This window comes from Cololabis saira, chromosome 21 (assembly GCF_033807715.1).
Source record: "Cololabis saira isolate AMF1-May2022 chromosome 21, fColSai1.1, whole genome shotgun sequence".
NCBI classification, from domain to species: domain Eukaryota; kingdom Metazoa; phylum Chordata; class Actinopteri; order Beloniformes; family Belonidae; genus Cololabis; species Cololabis saira.
The window spans coordinates 21410490-21431330 of NC_084607.1; the positions used below are offsets into that span (position 1 = coordinate 21410490).

The following is a 20841-nucleotide window of genomic DNA, read 5'->3' on the forward strand; positions in this document are numbered from 1 at the left end:
ACCTCCCTCACATTTTCTTTTCTTTCAGTTCATTTCTCTTAACTAACTTCCCTCCTGTTTTCCTTTTACTTTCTCCAGCTTCTCTTTTACATTTCACCTCCCTTACCTCGTGCCTTGAAGGCCATGAATCACTGTGCTCACTTGCTGCTCTTTCTTTTTCTTTTTTTTTCTTTTTTTTGTCCATATAGTAAGATTTGTAAATCTAATATATACTGCAGTGGTCCTGCAGAGACAGACAGGATGTTGGGGCTCTAAGACGGGAGCTTAATGCGTTTGAAATGTCTTTGGTGTCTGGTAAATCTTCAAAAAGACTGAACAGACAGAAGACAGAGAGCTCAAGCTAAAATAGACCGGTAGAGCTGTCACAAGTGTCAAAATATAACTCACAATCCTCTCTAAATGAAGCTTCAGTTTCAGTGGATAAGATTAACAGAGATTGATATGTTTATCAAGTACTTTTACATTTTAGAGAGTGAAAAGAAAATACTTTTTTTCAGGAACCATGTCATTTATTTTTTCCTCCCATCTCTATTTCTACTTTTACCTATAATTTATCTGTCAAGATAAACATTGGTTGCCATTGGCAACAGGCATACTAATCTTCACACATGTAAGGTGATTAAAAATGTGTGTTGAAACTTGGTTTTCCCTTTTTATCCTGGATCTACTTACTGGAAAATGTCCTGTCCATTATCACTGTTACTGAACAACAAATAATTAAAATACAAGTACAGTACAACACAGTACAAAAGAATTCACGTGATTTGGTGAATAATAATTGCCCTTACTACAATGTGCAGTAAATATCTAATAATAATTAAATACGTCTGCTTTGTTCATATTGAAAGTTTGCATGAAACACAAGGAAATGGAAAAACAAAGTGACTAGTGTATAATAACGAGAGGAAACATTTGGTTTATATCTGTTTGGGTAAAGGTGTGTGTGAGAGAGCTTCAAATATTTGCTCATACTTGTTTTTTGGCGTGTATGCATAATTGTAAGGCTGTTATGAAATTATCAGGTAGTAAAGGATATGTCTACAGATCTTAATAGGTAGTTTCAGGTAGGACTTTCTCACACTGAACACAGGTGGATTATCATTTGGTCGAGCAGACAGACCGCACTGTGCTGACGAATATGATATCATACCTGCGAGTTACTACTCAACAAAATTTGTAGTTGGTTTTTGCTCTGACAGCAATTAAATTGAATGATATACTCTAGTATAATATGTCAACATTACTGTGTACTTGGTTTGAGCTGAGTGGGACTGTTGCTCAGGCTACATAACGCCCTGGAGAACAGTCAGATAAACATTTTGTTTGGATTGGGAAGTGTGCATTTTAACAAGCTTCTATTTTTGTAGCCTTATTTGAATCTCCACATTTGAGTTATGCTTAAATGTGCCATTGAAAGACAATACAACTTGATATTGTCCTGCCGAATTTCCTCATTCTATGTGTTTCCAGGAATTTGGTAACAAATTAAATGAAAGACACATAAGCCACCACAGATCCCTGGTAAAGAACACCCTGAGTCATGCAAGGATTGATCAAATGAGAACTGTAACCAAGGCTGAATAGAGAAGGTGTGCATTGTTGTGTAACAGCCGTTACAGGTGTGCCAAATCCAGCCAGTTGGATGAGATGTGGATCTCGCAAGTATTGACAGGATATCAAGGATGATGATTAAAAGAAGCCGGTTCAGCCAGATTTGTTACCTGACTATGATATACATTATTGATTTTGAGGAGGAGGTTCATGTAAATTTAAATCCATCATTCCATCCTGGAGATGAAGCACCTTTGCTTGGTAATAATTACTCCACCCACTACAGTACATCAGTAGTAGGTTAATATAATGGCTTCTGCCTTTTCTGCAACCATTCCTCTGTTGTTTTTTTATGCGATGCCTCCATTTAATATGGAAGCAAATTACAATAATAATTTGTCTTTTATTCTATTTATCCTTATCCTTCCCGAACAAAAAAAATCTAAATAAGATATCAAAGAAAAAGACTTTGTTGCATTCACTAACGTGCGTACACCGAGGATACTAATGGTGTCCTCGCAGCCTTTTATTATCCCAAGCTGCTGTTGTAAATCAGCTCTTTGCTTTCTCTAAACACTACATGCTGACCGATCTCTCATTATAGCAAACTATAAACTAACTATTGCTGTTGCCCTGCACGAGAGAGATTAGGATTTCAGGAAAGACCTTCTCCTTTCATGTAATCCTTCCTTGTTGGATTTGTGGATATATCAACACTGAAAGGGTTTTGGTGGCTGCAAACCATGTGTATGACCTGATAAGACTATCTGATGGGAGTTTCTAGAGCAGCGCTGGACTAAAGTGAAACCTGTTGATTCCTGTCAAATAAAATACACATGTGCTTTTTCACGGGTGCATAGATATGCACGTATAACTGAAGCAACAAAATAACCGCATTATCGTTTTACGTGCATGTATGTTGGCAGTGCCTGGAAACACTGACGAGCCGAACGATGGACATGCAGTTGTTCATTGCGGACGGCTGTAAAGAAGCTCTGCTGGAGGAGAAGAGACGCTTCTGTTTCCTTGTGGATAAACACTGCGTGTTAACCTATCACTTTGCCTCCTTCCATGATAAGGTACAAAACACACCTTACCCTCATTATTTTGAAATAAAGCAACACGTTTGATAGAACACCGTTTCTGGCCAGTTTGTTCTTCGGGTAAAAAGCCATATTTACATAAGATTACTTCTTTGTTATATCTTGAACATGATCTTTTTTTTTTTATCTCATAGCATAGTCCAGAACAATTCAACCCAAAGCCCACAATCTCAGCAGCCACAATTTATTACGTTACCATAGTGACAGAAGTATTTGCACAGTTTCAGCAGATAACTCGTGTTTTCTTTTAATATCTTATTTCCACGGCTCCTGAATAGGCTCGAGATATTCTGACGGCGAAGCTGAGTAGCTGGCAGGACCAGTGCATCGATGCCACCAACATGCCTGAGAGTGTTTTGTCCATGATTGAAGGGTTGCGTACGCCAGTTTCCATCACACCACTGCCTTCCCCCTCCCCATCACGACACAGCGTGGTATGACTGAAGGGATAAGGGGGCAATCAAAGTCGTTTTGTAATATATATTGTGTGGTGCTGTGCTGAATACATTTTCTTCCATGTATGCTGTAACAGGAAACAGTATCTCCTCAATAGGTGATGGAAATGTATTAATTCAAGCTCTTACTAGGTTTCATATCAATGAGGAGAGAAGTCCTAATACATGTGTTATATGGAGACATGAAGGCTGAAATTAAAGAGATAATAATGATTTGTCCATTAACAGTATGAGTGATCATTTTAATGTGGATTGTATATACTGTAGGTGCAATGTAGATTTTCTATTTTCCAAGTGCAATATAATGTCAGTGGGGTTTAGCTTTGAGGATGTAGATTACAGTTGTTATATTCAGGTATTGTAATGGTTTTACTTTACTTTTATAGATGCCAGATTGTAAATGTTAATGTTTAGTATTTTCTGTGACAGAACATGTCTGCTCCCCCGGCTCCCCCTGTGAAGGCTCATATCAGTCCTCTGGCGAATATGTTCACCCAGGACAACAACGCCACTGTAACCACTTTTACCAACAACATCTCAGGTATTGTGACATTTAACATGTCGTTTGTCATCATTATCACCTTTGTCTCTGCTGCTGTGAACTCAAATGTGTCTTTTTCAGTGCAGGCAGTGTAATTAAAGAATTGTTTTTTTTTTTTTCTTTAGTTTTTTTGGGGTGGGGGGGTTGCTGAAAAGGGAATGACTTAGTCCTGCCTAGCTGGGATTATAACATCACTTATTTGTTGTTTTGAAGGACTACCAATAGATGTTCCAATCAGGATCTCTGTTGCATACATCAGACTGAACAATATCAACCACTACTGATAGGGTGCAATTTTGTACCAGCAAAAAGCTTCAAAAAGAAAGTGTGGATAGAGCTAACTCTGGTGATCTACTTACTTTTCTGTGGGCCGTCATGACCTCTCATTTGTCGTTCAAAATTAAATATAGTGACGTGTTAAGTTGATGCTTTGCAGACTAGTTGAGCTCATATTATATGCAAGTTGTTAAGGAAAAGTGCAGAGCGGACACTGACAAGTTGACTAACATCAGATTTATTAAAGCACTAAGATGTCTGAAATAGGCCATACAGCCATAATAGCTTGACTTAAACTTGTAGTGCTTTTTATCTCTTTGTTAGTATCCCAGTTTATCTTTGCTTCCCTCTCCAGACCATGGGAACAGTGAGGAGAACAATCTCGCCAGGTCTGTGTCTGTCGCTACAGGCCTCAACAACATGGTGAAGAGGCCTCGTGTGCGCACCATCTTCCCCCACACCGCTGGCAATAACAACACACTGCTCAGCTTTGACGAGCAAGACATCATTTTCCTACTTATCCCTGATGAGAAGGATGGATGGATGTACGGCGAATTGGAGAAAAATAAAAAGTGAGTTATTAAAATACATATGTAATACGATCAACTACATTAAGACATTTGATTAGTCCCAAAAGATATGCACAAGCATTCAGAACACTTTCCAGGAGCATAAAGGCCTGCTCATGAGGCAGCATGCCTTCGTTACAACAATAAATGTGGTGTGCACGTGTGGTTGTGACAGGCATGTACATAACCTTCCTAATGACCTTGCAGCTTCTCAACACACTTGGGAGACAAAGACATCAACTGGCTTTTCATCTTCTTTGCCTAGGCTGTTTCACTTTTGTTCTTTTTGTTTGTTTTTTCATCTCCATCTTCTTTACAGATGTCATCACATTTCCAAGAAAGACTTTAATCAAACTACTGTTTCTTTGTAATCATTTTAGACGTACACTGCATCTGGGAAATTGACCAATTACTGCACGATTGTGCAGTGAATAGTCAACAGTTCACCCACTGAGTGTTGATCTGTTGTGAACATGAGGGACACCGCATGTACTCTTTTGTGTTTCTTCATGTGGCTTTGATTTCCTTGTCCATCTTTTGAGACTAGTTAAACTCCATTCAGTTATCACCCAAATGGTGAGCATAAATAAGACATCATTTTTACTGTATGTTTTGAATTTGCTAGTATGACCTCCAGCCTGATCATGTACTCATCATCAGTTATCTGAAGCACTTTGTCAGGTTCCTCCTTATCAGTAAGTAAGAGTTGGACTGCACCACTGTCTCTGGATATATGATCTTAAGTCATATTAGACTGACCACGTCCATTTATCATGATTTTTGGCTTGTTAATGTTGGCTGAGCATGAAACTGATATAGAAATCAAAGTAAAGGATTGCCTGAGGGTGGGATGTAGAGCAGCAGAGCGAGGAAGTGAAAGAAGTTGGGAATAGCACATGTTCCCCCTTACGGCACAGCCCCAACCAAGCCCACTTTCCCAATGCTTTTGATGTTTTACTTTACTTTAAACAAGGATTTGATCTGTAGCCTGTGGAAGTGTGTGTTTGAATTTTAATCATTCAATGGGTTTGATCTTTATTGCTATCAAGGGAAATTACCTGGCAAATATAAACCCAGAAAAACTGATCAAGGGCAAAAAGGAGCCATTTCTGAGTTGCACTCAAAAGTGAGGCTGCTACAAAGTTAAACTTTGTTCCTGTTGCTCTCAGCTGCTGGCAGGGAAAACCACTTTCACTGAATTTAAAGTATGATAACACTAAAGACTTATTTTGTCCCTCGATCATAATGCCCATAGACTTAAAGATTTGAATTCATGGTCACCACATCAATGTATCTGATGAGATACAGTAGTCTTCCTTTCTTGATCATTTGGATCTCTTGCTTTCTATTCTTTCTTTGTCATAAATCAGCTTTAACAGCGTGTCCCAGCAGCTCACCTGGTAACACCTAGACTTACTCAAATACCAACATGCCCCTTTTTACACTGGCGGATGCTGATCTTTCCATGACTTCAGTGCCCACACCCTGGGTGGGGTCGGCGAAAGGGCCTTTCTGTGTGCAGTTTGCATGTTCTCCCCGTGTTCCCTTACAAAAACATGCAACAGTCCTGGGCTACACATGCCCCCTCTGGCCAACCAGGGCGCCAGATGGGGTGGGGAGGATCTGGCCGGAATAACGTGAATCTTCCACGCGCTACGTCCGGCCAGAGAAGCCCCACCCTGTCTGGTGAAAAGATGCGGCCTGCTCACTCCTCAGGTTAAGGAGGAGACCTGAGCTCAGTGCAGGACCTCCCGGGGTTGGTAGAGGGAGCAATGCCCAGGACTGTTACTTAGGCAGGAGCACTGGGTGCTGTCATCAACCTGCACAAAAGTCAATCGCCCTCTCCTTTGTCTTTTCACGTGTATCTGGGCGAGTCTTTGCTGGCATCTGATGCACATGTGTCCCTGCAGACAACTCTCGTGTTCACATGAAACTGATGCAGCTGGCAGTGCAAACCAGCTAAATGTGTCAACTAGTGTGAGAAGAATCTGTATACAACATAAATAGGAAACCTTCCTGTAACAAGCATCTTGTCTTTTGACAAACTTTTCATCTTGTGTTTTTCAGCTCAATAATAAAGTCAAGATTATTTTGGTTTGTGAGTGGGTAGAAACAAATGGTTGCATGATTTCTCTTAGTGAAGCCAAGACATTGACTCACTTATTAACTCTGCTCTTAGTTATTCAATTTGCAAGCAAACTCTAGTCTGGTTTCTACTCAAACGATTTATTTAGACTTTGACTACAAAATCTTGATCATCTTTGCCTCTTAAGATAAATAAGAAAATAACCTTTACTACTAAGAATAATCAGGGCGGAGAAATGTATAAGAGTGTAGCTTTTTCAATGCTATATGTTGATGTTATATGTCATTGTTTTGGAGGAAAAACAAAAAGGAGCTGGCCACCACATAAAGGCACAGAGGCTCCTCATTGATGTTTTCAATTGACCGTAAGCTGTAAATTGAGAGCAGTTAGGCAGCAAAGTTGTAACCATTCTTAACTTTACAAGTGTTTTTGTGTTTCAGGAGGGGCTGGTTCCCCTCATCCTACTGTCGCGCTCTCACCGAGCCTCTCGTGAATAACAACAGGTAAGGAGACTCCACATTCCAGTTAGCACACACACAGCAGGTTTCATGTTGCAGTGACCTGTATTGTTGCCGGGGTTTCCTCTAGTTACAGTGCTCCTTTGAGGTGATAACCTTTCTAATCCTATGGCTCTCCTGTTGCTCAACTTTTGATTCCTGCTGTCCCTCTCTTCCCTCAGTCCCCCTGATCCTTGTCTTATGACATATTAAATGCTGGTCATGAAGATTCAGACTTGTGTTATATAATTTATTCTGTGAAGCACTCAAATCTTTAAAATTATTCTAAAATTGGACTTTTCACATCCAATAAGCCCAGCAAAATATCAGGAAACAGGATCTTGTTAGCTGATGAATGGATTTTATTGCTGATGAAAGAGAGAGAAGGTTCGGGGAGTTGACTCCTGGCTTTTCTTCAAAGAGACTAATCCCTCTTGGATTAATTTATTATATTATATGTGCTGTACCTCCCACAGAGAGGCTGCCTGCCAACTACCACCAATCACGGAAATGAAAAGTTTAAACTATACCAAAGCTGTGGGACACAACATCCTTGTGATTTTGTCTTTAAGAGGAAATAGTATGACGCATTAATCAATATCCCTTAACCCTAATATTGACATAATCCCTTTAAGTGTGTGAAATAAGCTTCAAGTTTAACCTTAAACTATTATTAATCCTAAATTCAAGACACATTGCTAAGAAAGAAATACAGTAGCAGGATGATTTCCTCTGATCTTACACCGTCTCTTCCTCCTGTTCACTGTCAGTGAGACTACAGTTCCGTTACGCAGCAGAAGTGTGGTCAACCTGCACCGTCAGGACTCAGAGACGGATGATGCGACCATGGTTCTCCCCCCAGCTGACTACTGTGACACCCCACAGCGCAAAGCTATCAAAAACAACACTTTTTCATCCTCCAGCAGCATCGCCACAAATAATCCTCAGCATTCTCCCACGTCCTCTGCAGCCTCCTCATTTGATCACAACACGGTGAGTCAGTAGGCTGGAGATTCAGTTTGTTTGCACTCATCTGACTTCAGGTTTTTTCTAATAGTTTAATATGTTGAGTTTGTACAAATCATCTCCAAGTTCAAAAAGTGACCGTTTTCCCCTTTGTGGAAACTTTGTTTTCTGCTCGTCTGATTGGCATCCGACACCTGCTGCAGCGCAGCTTCAGTACCTCAGCTGTGCAGTGTTATCTCGACTGCTGATGATGCGCGTGTGTGTGTGTGTGTGTGTGTGTGTGTGTGTGTGTGTGTGTGTGTGTGTGTGTGTGTGTGTGTGTGTGTGTCGGTGGTGTCATATGAGCTTAATATGTCCACCCTGGAAACCTGACCACACTCCAAACACTCTGTGTCACCTGACATTGACAGTAAAAAATAAATCAATTATTTGGACTTGAAGCATGTACTGTTTTTAGACCAACAAGAAGACATGTGTTCATTCTGGGAAATGTTGCCCACTACTGACTTTCAAAAAAATGCATTGCTTTGTCTCATATTTTGTGACATAAAGTGACATTTTGTGACAAACTCAACATCTTACAACACCAGGTAGCTTAAATGTTTTATTTTTCTTGGGACTATTTGCTACAAATATGAAAGTCTGGTGGGAATAAACATGATTGCCAAGAAAATAAATCTGTTACCCTTTCAGTGTTACCCTTTCTGTGATTAATAAAATCTGAGTGTGGAAAATGAGAAAATCTCCTGACAGAGCCAGGTAGAGGTTCCAGCCAGTGTCTAACAACGGTTTCTGTAGTTGCTGTGGTTACTAACCTGTGAGAAAGTGATGGTCACATGTGTAAGAAAGAGCTGAAGAAGCAGGCGGCACAGCAGAGAGGGACGGGCATGGAAATTGTAATCCGGTCGTATTCAGGTTGGGGTTTGTTTTTTTGTTTTTTCAACACTAAGCACATCTTCTCGGGTTTAGAAGAGAATATTATTAATATGGTATGCTTGGCTAAGTTTCACTTAAGTAAGCATACCAGTACAGATGAAGAGAACACAGGAGAAACCAGGTTAATGCATGTCTTATTTCTGTGTAGAGGACTCACCAACTTAGATGGAAACTGAATAAAATTATTTTTTGAGCTTGAAATAATTAGAAAACATGTTTACTCTAAACTGTCTGTGTTCAAACTTGGTGACCCAGGACAGAGTGAGTAGGGCTGAAATGATTGTTGGTGTTGGAATAACCTGTGACATGCTGAGGCTGTTTATGAGACCCTGAATCCATTAACACCGAGCTAGACAACATGCTGTAATGTTATTTCAGCCATCTCATCTTCCAGCAGCTTTAATTCCCTCCCTTACACATTTTCTTAAATTTGCATTAAATGCAAAGTCACAAGCAAAGTTGTGGCTTTCCTCTATGAAGGCTTTTTAGTTATTCTGTACTAGATGAATGTAAACATGTCGTGTTATAACAGGATCAATGAACCTGGCCATATTAACAAACCCTCTACACCCGTCTCCATAAACTCTGTGCTACATCACACTGATGGTGCTTGTTTACACTGGCTGTAGACTTTTGACGATGAAATACATTTTCCACATGCAACTGCTCTTGGAATTAATGCAAATGTATTTTCACGTTACATTTCTTTTTTGTTTTTTTAATTTTTTTTTTCTTTGTGCAAAATGTAAAGCACGTCCTAACATTCATGAATGAATGCAACTTTGGGCATTCTGGTAGTTTGTGACATTTGACCCAGGTGGAGTTGCAACGATGAGATGGCAAATGGAGATATTTTCCTCTTCCTTGCCTGTATTCATTATTTGTTCCGGGGACTTGCAGCACCTGGGCCTGTCGGTCTACATCTGACACGTTTCCCTGACTGACTGGCATCATGGTGGTATTTCAATTCAGTTGTAAACAATACCTTCTTCCTTCTGTACCACTGAACCTTCAGTCTGACATTATTGATATGTATATATCTCAAGATCAGAACACTTATCTATCCACCATCCTACATTTATCTCACACTCTACATTCCTTCACTTGCAGAATAATAAGGGTCACTTCAGAGAAAAGTTTATTCCTTCTTATTGACTGAAACTGATCCCAGAATAGACTTGTGTGGGAAAAAGACCTCTATCACTACAGTGGATTATAATGCCCTGGATTGTTTTCAGGGAAGTTTGCATGTGGGCGGTTGTTGTGAGCGTGTGCTGGGTGTGCTGGGCGGCTAATTGTCCCAGTAGTGTCAGTGTTTTTCATGACATGATTTAATGTACTTTCCAAGTAATTAATGTAGCATAAATAAGGGCAATTTGTCTTTTATGTACCTGGTATGTGTTGTCTCTTCCTTTTATCTCTGTTGTTTTATCATTGGTTGGTAATTCTGTTGAAATGAGAGGCGTTAATCCAGAGTGCTATTTCCACATTCTTTCACTTGCTTGTTGTCATAAAGCTGATATGAAAACGACATCAGCACAAACCTTTTCACAACCCTTGATACAGGCGGGAGGGGGGGGTTGCCCAGGAATGCTCACCACGAGGGAAACAATGCACCCTCACTGGTTTGGTGCTTTGTCTGAGGGTTAAGATAGGTGAAAGAAATGAATATTGATGGTACAGAGGGAGAAAGAGAAACATCCGAGAAGCAGAGATCCACAAACAAACTGGAAGAAGTTTAAGATGAGGAAATTAGAATTAAAAAAATAAATACATTTCTTCCTGGTAGTATGAAAAGTATAGCAGAGCAAAACAAGCAGACTTAGAAAATGCTTGCATTTGCAGTTTTAACCAATATGCCTAATCTGAGGTCCAAATACCTGTTAGATGTTTTAAAACTGTTGGGACCCAGTGAGAACTGACATTTGGGACAGATGTGAAATACTCTTATCAACTCCTGGCCTCTTGTGGAGAACCTGGGGTACTGCATGTTGCTGGCTGATAGGTTCATGTATCCAGGCTGATCTACTCTGTGCAAAATGAATTAATTATTTGTGTTTATGATAAGCTGGTTAGAGTTAAAATGATAGTTCAGAGTGAAGCTAGTGTTTTTCTTGTCTACTGGCATTTGAGGGCCGGACTGGAGACAAGTGTATTCCCTTTTTTTTATTTGGGTGTAGGCGAGCATTCTTTCTTTGCCATATGCTTCCCCTCAGTTTTCTCTTTTTTACATTTAAGTTTTTTCAATTGTATATACATAATTCCCACATGATTTGTAAAACAAACTAAATCTTAAAAAAGGTGGGATGGTTTGTGATGAACTGGGGGTAAAAAAAGCAGTGATTGAGTTTTCTTAGGTATAATTTCAACAATCATTATTGAATTGAATGAATGTATTTAAAAAGTATATATGTGTGTGTGTGTGTGTGTGTGTGTGTGTGTGTGTGTGTGTATGTATGTATGTATGTATGTATGTGTGTATGTATGTATATATAGTTGGAACAGAAACTATTTTAAGCTAATTATAACTTTAAAAGTTTCCATGGTTGACTGTGAAACAGACTTGAATTTCCAGAAGCTCCAGTTTCTACGTTGTCTTGTGACATGACGCAGTAAAGTGTTTTCCATGCTGGGGGACAAATCCTTTCATTCACCCTGTCTAATTCTGTAATGGTCTGTGTGAGTTGGGTAACTTTTCCAGTGCATTCATGACTGTTGTGATGAGCATGTCTACTTTCTCCACAGGTGGCTCAGTCTAATGGCACCTCAAGACCTTCACCTGCTTACCTTGCGTAAGTGACAAATAAAAGTAGAGCAACTTCTTTCTTTTTCTTTCTCCCCATCCCTCTCCAACATGCATTAATCATCTTCTCATTTTTACAGCGGCGGGAACCCATTTGCCACAGTCAGGCTACGCCCAACCGTCACTAATGATCGCTCTGGTCCAGTCATCTGATGTGTGTCTGCATCGTCAGTCCTGTCACGTTTCCTGCGTCACCTGCTCAGGCCGTGCAGTTCAGCCTCTGCTCTTATCGTCCATCTGCTGCTCGCAGGCCAGTGTTGAGGAAAAGAAAAAAAGCCATTTGAATCTGTGATCCCCTAACGGCTACAAACTGATAAAAGTATTTTGGGACAATTTTATTTACTTAACAGACGCTCATATTTATGACATGTATTTTTTATATATATTTTAGTCCATCTGTCTGTGGTAGTGACATTTAAATTACCACAGTTTTAACTGCACTTAAGATATGGATCAATAAATATGGTCAAAGAAAATACTGTAGTGTATTTATGCTGTTTGTCAGAAATCGTTAGAGACCATAGGACAGTACTGTGGAGGACCTTCGCATTTCACCTTTAAGTCCTTTTTCATGTTTCTACTCTAACGAAAGAGTAAAGAAGAGGTAAAGAAGTGCATTTGTCTTCTGACCATTACGTTTGTGCAGCAGGACCTAAGTTGTTTTACAATGTAAACTTTTTGTAATGTGGACACACTTCTGCCTTAATGATGCATACATGCTTACTGTAAAATATTTTACCTGTTGCCTTCTCCACCTCAACATTTACAGTGATTTCTGCTTGTACCTTTACTAATGGCAAGACCACATGTACACATTTTGTCTTTGGCCATCATCACACCCTTGATAGAATTTGGTGTATGGAAATAAAGATTTATTTCTTCAGTTTGTGGTCAAGTTTGTTATACCAGAGTAGTTCAAGTGTCACTCATGCATTAAAGCCACTTTATGTAGTAATATCACTTCTACTCACCTGGAGCAGCACATCAAAGGTTGTGGGCCATCGCATTAAGGCTGATTTATGGTTCAATGTAGCCCATGTACAGGAGCTATGTTGCTGTTCAAACATTCACAGTTACAAACGCCACCAAATGCGAGGTGGCACTGCTGTAGTTTGAGGTACTGATCTATCTTTATGTGGCCCAGACATGACGACAGTGAATGCAACCAAGGCCTAGTTGCATTTCTGGTACATGTCAGGCTACGTTGGAGGTCACGACATGAGGTTCCCCGTAAAACCATAAATCACACTTAAAAGTGCACCTCTAACGGGACAAGTGGCATTGCTACTGTGGCTTTAATTTGTTTGAAGTTTACAAACAAGGTTCATTTGTGAAAAAAAAATACAAGAACTCAAATATAAGTGGCATCAATTTTAATTACAGTAAGTCATATATATATATATAAAAAGTAAGAACTTCAATCATAAGAGCGTGCGTAGTGTGGTTTCTAAAGCAAGATATAGATATTTTTCCTATTAAATCCTTCCTACCCCGTTAAATCCTTTTCTCCTGCCATAGACGGATGTATAACATCCTGCTGAGGTGGAAGACACAGACATGGAGCTACTGCAGACATGAGGACAAAGACATTCGGTTGATTGTCTGGTTGGGAGGAATCGGGAAAGTTGACTTGTCAGAGTAGAGTACTAAGATGACAATCGAAATATTTTACACATTATCAAGAGATTTCAACTTTGACCCAGCATGCTTCCTTGACGTTAGAAAGACCACACATTAAAGAGGCTGTGCTTCAACACAACAGTCCTCCCAAAGTCCATCAGTGAGGTCATAAAGTCGAGGGCATTTCAGATTGTATATACCTGAGGTCTGCGTGGCCCTGGAAGAGCACAACCCAGCAGAAAAGTCATCAGACAAACGGTCGGTGCAAATATGGCCCCAAAAACATGATATCGACAAAGACAAAACGCTTTGTCGAACAATCCACTTTCTCAGCTGAATCAGTTAATGTCCAAGATGGGTTTTTTTCCCCCTTTCCACAATATTATCTTTTAGGGGAAAAAAAGACCAAAAAAAAAAAAGAGAACAAGAACATCTATAAGAAAAAATGTTCTGCCTCTTTTTAAAAAGAAAAAAAAACCAGTTATGTGATCTCAGAGTACAATAATACCAAACACAATCTTAACTAAAAGCTAGATGTGCTAGCAAATATTTATAAAAAAAAAAAAAGAAAACCTCAGGCAAAAATGACTAAAAGTGCCTCAGTTAACTCTGACTCCACAAAGCATAAAGGGCTCTCCTCGGATCCTTGAGCGAGTGAGTGAGCTAAATTTACAGAAGAAATCCCAACTGATGAAGTCTGAAGATCATTCAGCATGAAGTGAAGGCACTGACAACAGCTGGACACTCGTGTTCAAAACAAATCCTCAACTTCTACATGAAAATAGATTTCAAATTTGCATCATAATTCATAGTAATATCTAGATCATTTGTTATACATTTGCTGTACATAAAACGCAGGATTATGTGTGTGTGGCTGTGGCTGTGTACGGGTGGGGGGTAAAAGCGCATGACAGAGCTGCTGTTTGGTCCCTCTAGCCGAAGGTGGCGCCACAGTTGGGGCACCGTCTCTGACGCAGCGCCAAGCAGAAGAGGATTCCCAGGGGGAAGAAGAAGATGGCACACAGGATCCCCAGACAGGTGAAGTCGTCCTCCAGGACACCCACTCTACAACACACGAGAAGAAGCACAAGGCCTAAGTAAGGGGCAAGGGGATGGATATACTGTAGATTTTGAGCAAATATACTGTCAGATTCACATGAAACAGAAAGCCTAAATTGATTTTGATGACGTACATGCAACATAGATCAATGCAACATTAATAAAAAAAGTAAAAAATGATTTTCTCTGAATGCGTTTGCGCTGAATGCATTGTGAAGGGAAAAAGAGAACGATAGCTTTACTTTCAACTTCTCTTGGCCTTGATCTAAAATTGAGCTTAGGTCAGGGGATAAAAAATGTGAAAATGTCAGCAGCTGTCCTTTAAGTCCCAAGCAGATGACCAGTGAGATAAGATATTTGCCTCTCATACTGTATCTTCAAGAGTGGACTCACTAGACATTAAAGACTGTTTCTGAGCATCTAAACTGTCTGTGACTTAAAAGTGCTCCAAAAGAGTTTTGATATTGTGGTTGTTAATTTTTATTGTAAAATTATTTTCAAAGAAATAATAAAATTTTAAAGAAAACAGAAAAAAAAGAATGTAAATGTGTAACAAGTATCTCCTGAACAAGTGACCAATTAACTGTCAGGTGAGGAAGTGATCCAGCCCCAGCCCCCACACTCTTATTATACTCTTCTCCAACGCTGAACTGACTTAAACCACATTAATATTTTTTCAGCACATAAACTGCATGAGGTGGTCTGTTGTTGCAGTGCCATGCATCTCTACAAGTGTTTGCTTTTGCTCAACATATTTGCTCACCGGTGCCAGGGACCGTCACAGACTCCAACAACATGGCCACGATGCAAATTCTGACTGAAGCTGTGCCAACAAGTCCAAATTCTCCTCAGTGTTTTACATACTGTAGGCGAATGAAATAAAGAGAGCCGGTGCTCCACTGTTATCACAGAGCCTGGCAGCGAGCACATCTGTTCCACTTTTACAAACACGGGGCTGATAACAAGTCTCTGTTGTGAGGAAAATAAAAACCCAAACCCAAAGGCCCCATAAGGGAAAAAGAGAGAGAGAAAGCTGCTATATACAGTAGTTACTGCGTGACCGCGGTAAACTAAAGCTAATTCAGCATTTGTTCAGCGGATGTTTGTAGAAAAGAGAAGTCTTGTTGCAGTTTGAGCTTATCGTTGAGTTGAGTCAACATAGTTTCACCCCCAAAAAAAGCCGTCTATATTAAACTTCTCAAGCAATTTTAGTTAGAAGAAAAAAAAATTTCCCCTAAAGTGTTTAAAAAATGAAAACCGTCACAGTTGTAATTCCAGATAATGATGAACAGCATGTGTTATTGTTCCAGGGGAATCAAGGAACTATTCACTCAAACTGACATTTCTGTGAACCGCGTCCCACAGCCACCGTCACATGTCTGAACTTCTGTCAACTGACTGAAAGGGCGTTGACTCACCACAGCAAGCACAATGTTAAACTCTGACACTACAAATCATACCTGATTATCTCATATTTCCTGACAGTGGCCATAGAGGAGTGACGACAGATATACAGGATGGCAACAATCTAGAAACACCAGTCCTAAAATTCAGCGCCGGGTTTTTCTTTGTAATCACTGAGCTTCTCTGTGGTATTTCTGACTTTTCAAACATTTTCTCTACACTGGTTAGTAGGAATGGGCGATATTTTACCGCTCACGATATACCGTCAAAAAAATTCCCCACGGTAAGAATTTGTCATCTCACGGTAAAAACGATACATTCCCGTTGATGATGTTTTTGTGTAAAGTCGAATTTATGGTTCTGCGTTATGTACGTGAAGGAAGAAAGAAAGAAAGGAGCCAGAAAGAAAGAAAGAAAGGAGCCAGAAAGAAAGAAAGAAAGGAGAAAGAAAGAAAGAAAGAAAGAAAGAAAGAAAGAAAGAAAGAAAGAAAGAAAGAAAGAAAGAAAGAAAGAAAGAAAGGAGAAAGAAAGAAGCCAGAAAGAAAGAAAGAAAGAAAGAAAGAAAGAAAGGAGCCAGAAAGAAAGAAAGAAGCCAGAAAGAAAGAAAGAAAGAAAGAAAGGAGCCAGAAAGAAAGAAAGAAAGAAAGAAAGAAAGAAAGAAAGAAAGAAAGAAAGAAAGAAAGAAAGAAAGAAAGAAAGAAAGAAAGAAGTATAAATTCCCGTTGATGACGTTTTTGTGTAACAAACATGGCGGATCTGAGAGCGAGATAGATTTATAGTTAAAAAGGTGGAGTTGAATTGGTATTTTTTTTATCATCATTTTTATCGTTATCGGGATAAATGCCAGAAATTATTGTGATACATTTTTTTAGTCCATACCGCCCATCCCTACTGGTTAGTTGCTTTAGGAATTCTTGCTGGCACTTTCTGACACATAACCATGGCAACAGAAAAGTTGTTTACTATCATCCTGTCTGATCACCTGTCCCCCCCCCGTGCTTGTCTGGGTTTTCTCCAGGTTCTCCAGACTCAAACACGTCTCCATTCAGACTTCAAAGCGTACGGGCAGACAGATGGTTATTTCTGTAGTGGTCCCTTTTGTCAATCAAGAGGGCACACCTGCGTCATCTGCCTGTGACCTCATCACCTCCGTTGTTGCTAAGCTACAACTCTGCGATGCAGTCAGCCACATGTTAATATCAAAGCGTTATTAAATAAAGTATATGTGTGTGGGTGTGTGTCCTCACCTGCAAGCAGGGCAGCCTCCCACCACCACTACAGAGGGCTGGATGATGGCATAAGTCCCACTGTAGGCCTGGGGCTGGGAAACAGCAGGGCCCATTTGGGCTGATGGATATCCTGTGGATGAGGGGGGAAAAAAAAAGAAGAGAAAGACGACGTGTCATAATTTCATAACTTACTGATTTGTGCAAGGGGTGGTGGAACAAATGGGAACTGTGACACTGCAATACCACAAAATCATCAATTTCAAAAGCAGAGCTTAGAGGGAACAATGATGAGAAAGTTACAATAAACAGCAGAGTCAAAGAATTAGTTATGAGTAATAAATGATGGTGAGTGTGAAACCCCAGGGGAAAGCACAGGATCATGACTCTCACCGACACTAACATTTCTGACCACTTGCCTTGTTTGTGTACTACAAGTGAACTTTGATACCTTAATCATGTCAGCATTTCTAGAAATTACCACCTATATCTTTTTCCTAACCATGAAACCTCCCTGTGAAGAGACTGAAACTGAGAGAAACAGCAGCTCATACACCTGCTCCGGTGGAGACTGAATGTACTGAGAAGGATCAAAGCTGAGCAAACAGGAAATGTCATGCACATACAAGAAATGTGAGGTAATTTCAGGACACGCTGACTTCCTGTGTGTAAGCTGCACTTGCGCAATCAAAGTCAGGTGATTGCTGCTTCACCATAAAACAAATGTGTGGCTCAAGCCCAAGGGCCAAAAGTTGGAAGTTCCAACACAATGTCAAAATACAACACAAACATTCAATATCCTCGTTTTGTTTTGTTTTTTGACTGAGCGTTTTTTTAATCCAGCAAGCAGAGTACAGTCTTTCTATGTTTTTAATGTAATTTATTTATTATTCCTCTCTATTCTGTGTCGTGCTGCTGTGACAAATGAATTTCCCCTCGGGGATGAATAAAGTCTACCTTATCCCACCCTTTTCAGGTCTACTTTTTCCCAATTTTCACTTAGATTCAGAGGTCCTCTTTATTGGAACACCTTACCACACCATATTAGACAATGCTCGAGTACAAATAATTTCAAAAAACAAATCACAACATTTTTGCTAGCCCAAGTTAGCAAAGCTTAACCATTAATTTCCAGTTCCCTCTCTGCTCACCCCCATTAGATTCCTGTTTTTGTTTTCTAGTAATTTAGCTTATTTTCCTTAGTTGTCCTATGTTTTACATATTTCTGTAGATATTGTTTTGTTTAGTTATAGGAGGAACCACTCGACAAGCCCTTATGGGTTTTTGTGGTTCCTCCGGCACATTTTCTGTTATATTGTATTTCCTTTTTTTTTTCTACATACTGTTGTCTTTACTTTTAAAACGGCTGTATATTTTTATGGGCAAATAAACTAAACTACCTTACCTTAAAAGAAAAAAAAATGAAATCAGCTGATTTGAGACACTGTAACTGTGCCATCTGAAAGCGGAGTTACTATTTATTTATTTGTAAGGTTTTTTTTCCAGCCTTCCTGTCTGGCTTACACCGCGTTTCTTGTTGTTATTGATTAATTAATTATTATTAATATTAATTAAGTGTGTGTGTGTGTGTGTGTAATTATTGTGTATAGGCAATATTATGTTTGCATAATGTTATGTCGCACACATTGCATATAATAGCTAGTCATATTTAGTAGTTTATAAGTTTTACTTCTTCTCACCCCCCTTTCGAATATGTACTCACTGTGTATGTACTAACTGTATGTTATGTCTCATAGACGATTGTCTTATTTCTTTCTTTTTTTAATATGATTCATATTCGAAATAAACACTACTACTACTACTAATTATGATGATGATGACGATGATTATTATTATTATTAATAATGGTGATAAAAGTGATTAACCACTTGACTCATATTGCGCATGCGTCAAATAGGAAAAACTGGTAAAACGAAACTATTCTTGTGTCGTTTAAAGTATGTGTGGGACTGAAATAAAGCCTCAACTAACTTTCATTTAACACATACGGAATTGGGCCGGCATGAATCCTCCCGTCCCCCTTGCATTGTTAACTTTAAGCTTGAGTATCGGGCCGTGTGTCACCCGGGGCCCGGGGCCGCGGGCGGAGCTCGTACCTGGGCCGGCGGGGTGCTGGTAGGGCGGCGGGGCCGCCGGGATGGCCCCGTAGCCGTGCTGCTGCGGGCCGTACTCGTACGCCCCCGGGACGGCATGGTACGCCGGGGGTCTGTCCTGGAGCAGGGGCTTGCTGTCCACCATGTCTCTGCAGAGGAGCGTGTCCTCTGGCGGGGAGTCTTCACAAACACAAGTGGGTCAGACACTCAACTCGGGCTACTTTAGCTGCTGGGTCGCCCGGATAAAGCTGTGCGATGCTGGCAGACACGCAGTAGCGGGGAAACGGAGAGAAAACACGCTGCGCCAAAAACGAAACTTTCGTCGCTCTCCATGCGCCGACTCTGTCCGGCAGCAACAAGCCCAGGGTTCACTAGTTTTCACACGGGGGGATGTGAGTTAACTCGACTCCATGTCGATCCTTAAAGTTGGTCCTGTAGCAGCAGAACAACAAGCCCCGACCATGGCAAGAGTGCAAAACTCACCCTGGAAGCCAGAAGGCTTTTCCTATCTAGTGTGGTCTGAACCAGTCCTGGTCCAGGTCTGCTCCAGCTCGTCTGTCACAAGAGAACAATCATGTGACGAGCTGCCGTAGCGCCTCAGCGCGCATGCGCCGCGAAGGGCTTGTTAAAGAGACAGTACATGACAACAAAACAGCTGCGCCTCAAGCCTGAATTATGGTTCCGCGTTAAATCGACGCAGGGTACGGCGTAGTTTACGCGGCGACGCGCACCCTACGCCGTAAGCTCTGCGTCGATTTAACGCGGAACCATAAATCAGCCTTCAGAATGATACCTGTCAAGTCGCCCGTTTTGGCTGGGAAACTACCGTATTCTACCCCCCTTTCCCACCGTCCTCCCGTATTAGTATTTTCCCGTAAATTTCCCGTTTTACAATATAATCATTTTTTAAACTGCAAACTGAATTGTCACTAACCTCGCGAGAACTGCCCCCTGCTGTAGCCTGGGTGGCAGTTCTCGCGAGGTTAGTAGCAACAACGGTAACAGGAACAGGAAGGTATTATATTAGGAACAAACCTAATATAATATAATGTAATAATAATATTAATAATAATATAATATATATATTATAATAATATAATATAATATAATATAATATAATATAATATAATATAATGTATTATTATTAATAATAATAATAATAATTATTATTATTATATTAATAATAATATGTTAATATAATACATCCATGGAACAAACTCAGAAAAACAAATCAGAGATGGATGGATGGAAATGTAGTCTCTCTGGTTATCATCATGGTAACCATCATCTCTGGTAACCATCATGGTAACCAGAGAGAATACATTTCTGCCCAAAAAGCGAAGACTTCATATAAATATCTCTAAAATGGGATATACGTTTGGTTTAATTCACTTTTTTTTTTTTTGTAGTAGATACAGTAAGTTTAACCCGAGAAGGCAGAAATACTCCAGACAGAAACTCTTATGCACTCTTAAGGATGTCATACGTGCACAAATGTTGAACTATCCGGCTATGAGCACATAATTGTAGTTTGTAAGTGGTTGACAGGTAGTTAATTTGAATTTCTCATAAGTCTGTCTTAAAATGTAAGATACTGGATCGGTTGGGCTGGTGGGACAGCAGGTGGCGGAAAAT

General features: G+C 40.0%; 2 protein-coding genes across 2 annotated transcripts in view; one reads left to right on the forward strand and one right to left on the reverse strand.

Annotated features, from left to right (window-relative positions):
* Positions 1–12638, forward strand: part of LOC133421629 (brain-specific angiogenesis inhibitor 1-associated protein 2-like protein 1) — a 34827-nt gene extending 22189 nt beyond the window's left edge. The window contains exons 7-14 of the mRNA XM_061711305.1: positions 2478–2630; positions 2933–3088; positions 3539–3650; positions 4282–4498; positions 7022–7084; positions 7849–8071; positions 11726–11772; positions 11864–12638. Of these exons, the coding sequence (XP_061567289.1) occupies positions 2478–2630; positions 2933–3088; positions 3539–3650; positions 4282–4498; positions 7022–7084; positions 7849–8071; positions 11726–11772; positions 11864–11936 (1044 nt within the window). The 3' untranslated portion in view covers positions 11937–12638. The remainder of the gene's footprint in view (positions 1–2477; positions 2631–2932; positions 3089–3538; positions 3651–4281; positions 4499–7021; positions 7085–7848; positions 8072–11725; positions 11773–11863) is intronic.
* A 503-nt stretch (positions 12639–13141) lies between these two features.
* Positions 13142–19770, reverse strand: bri3 (brain protein I3). Its single transcript, XM_061712211.1, has 3 exons — positions 19210–19770; positions 17114–17225; positions 13142–14468 (listed from the first exon to the last, which is right to left on the reverse strand). The coding sequence occupies exons 1-3, from the start codon at positions 19349–19351 to the stop codon at positions 14336–14338; spliced, it is 387 nt and encodes a 128-aa protein (XP_061568195.1). The 5' UTR covers positions 19352–19770; the 3' UTR covers positions 13142–14335.
* Between the last annotated feature and the right edge of the window lie 1071 nt (positions 19771–20841).

Coding starts and splice junctions, on each gene's coding strand:
- bri3 (XM_061712211.1), bottom strand. CDS start 19,351: ATGGTGGACAGCAAGCCCCTGCTCCAGGACAGACCCCCGGCGTACCAT. Junction 17,226..19,209: donor CCAGCACCCCGCCGGCCCAG/GTACGAGCTCCG, acceptor CCTCATCCACAG/GATATCCATCAGCCCAAATG. Junction 14,469..17,113: donor GGAGGCTGCCCTGCTTGCAG/GTGAGGACACAC, acceptor CGTGTGTTGTAG/AGTGGGTGTCCTGGAGGACG.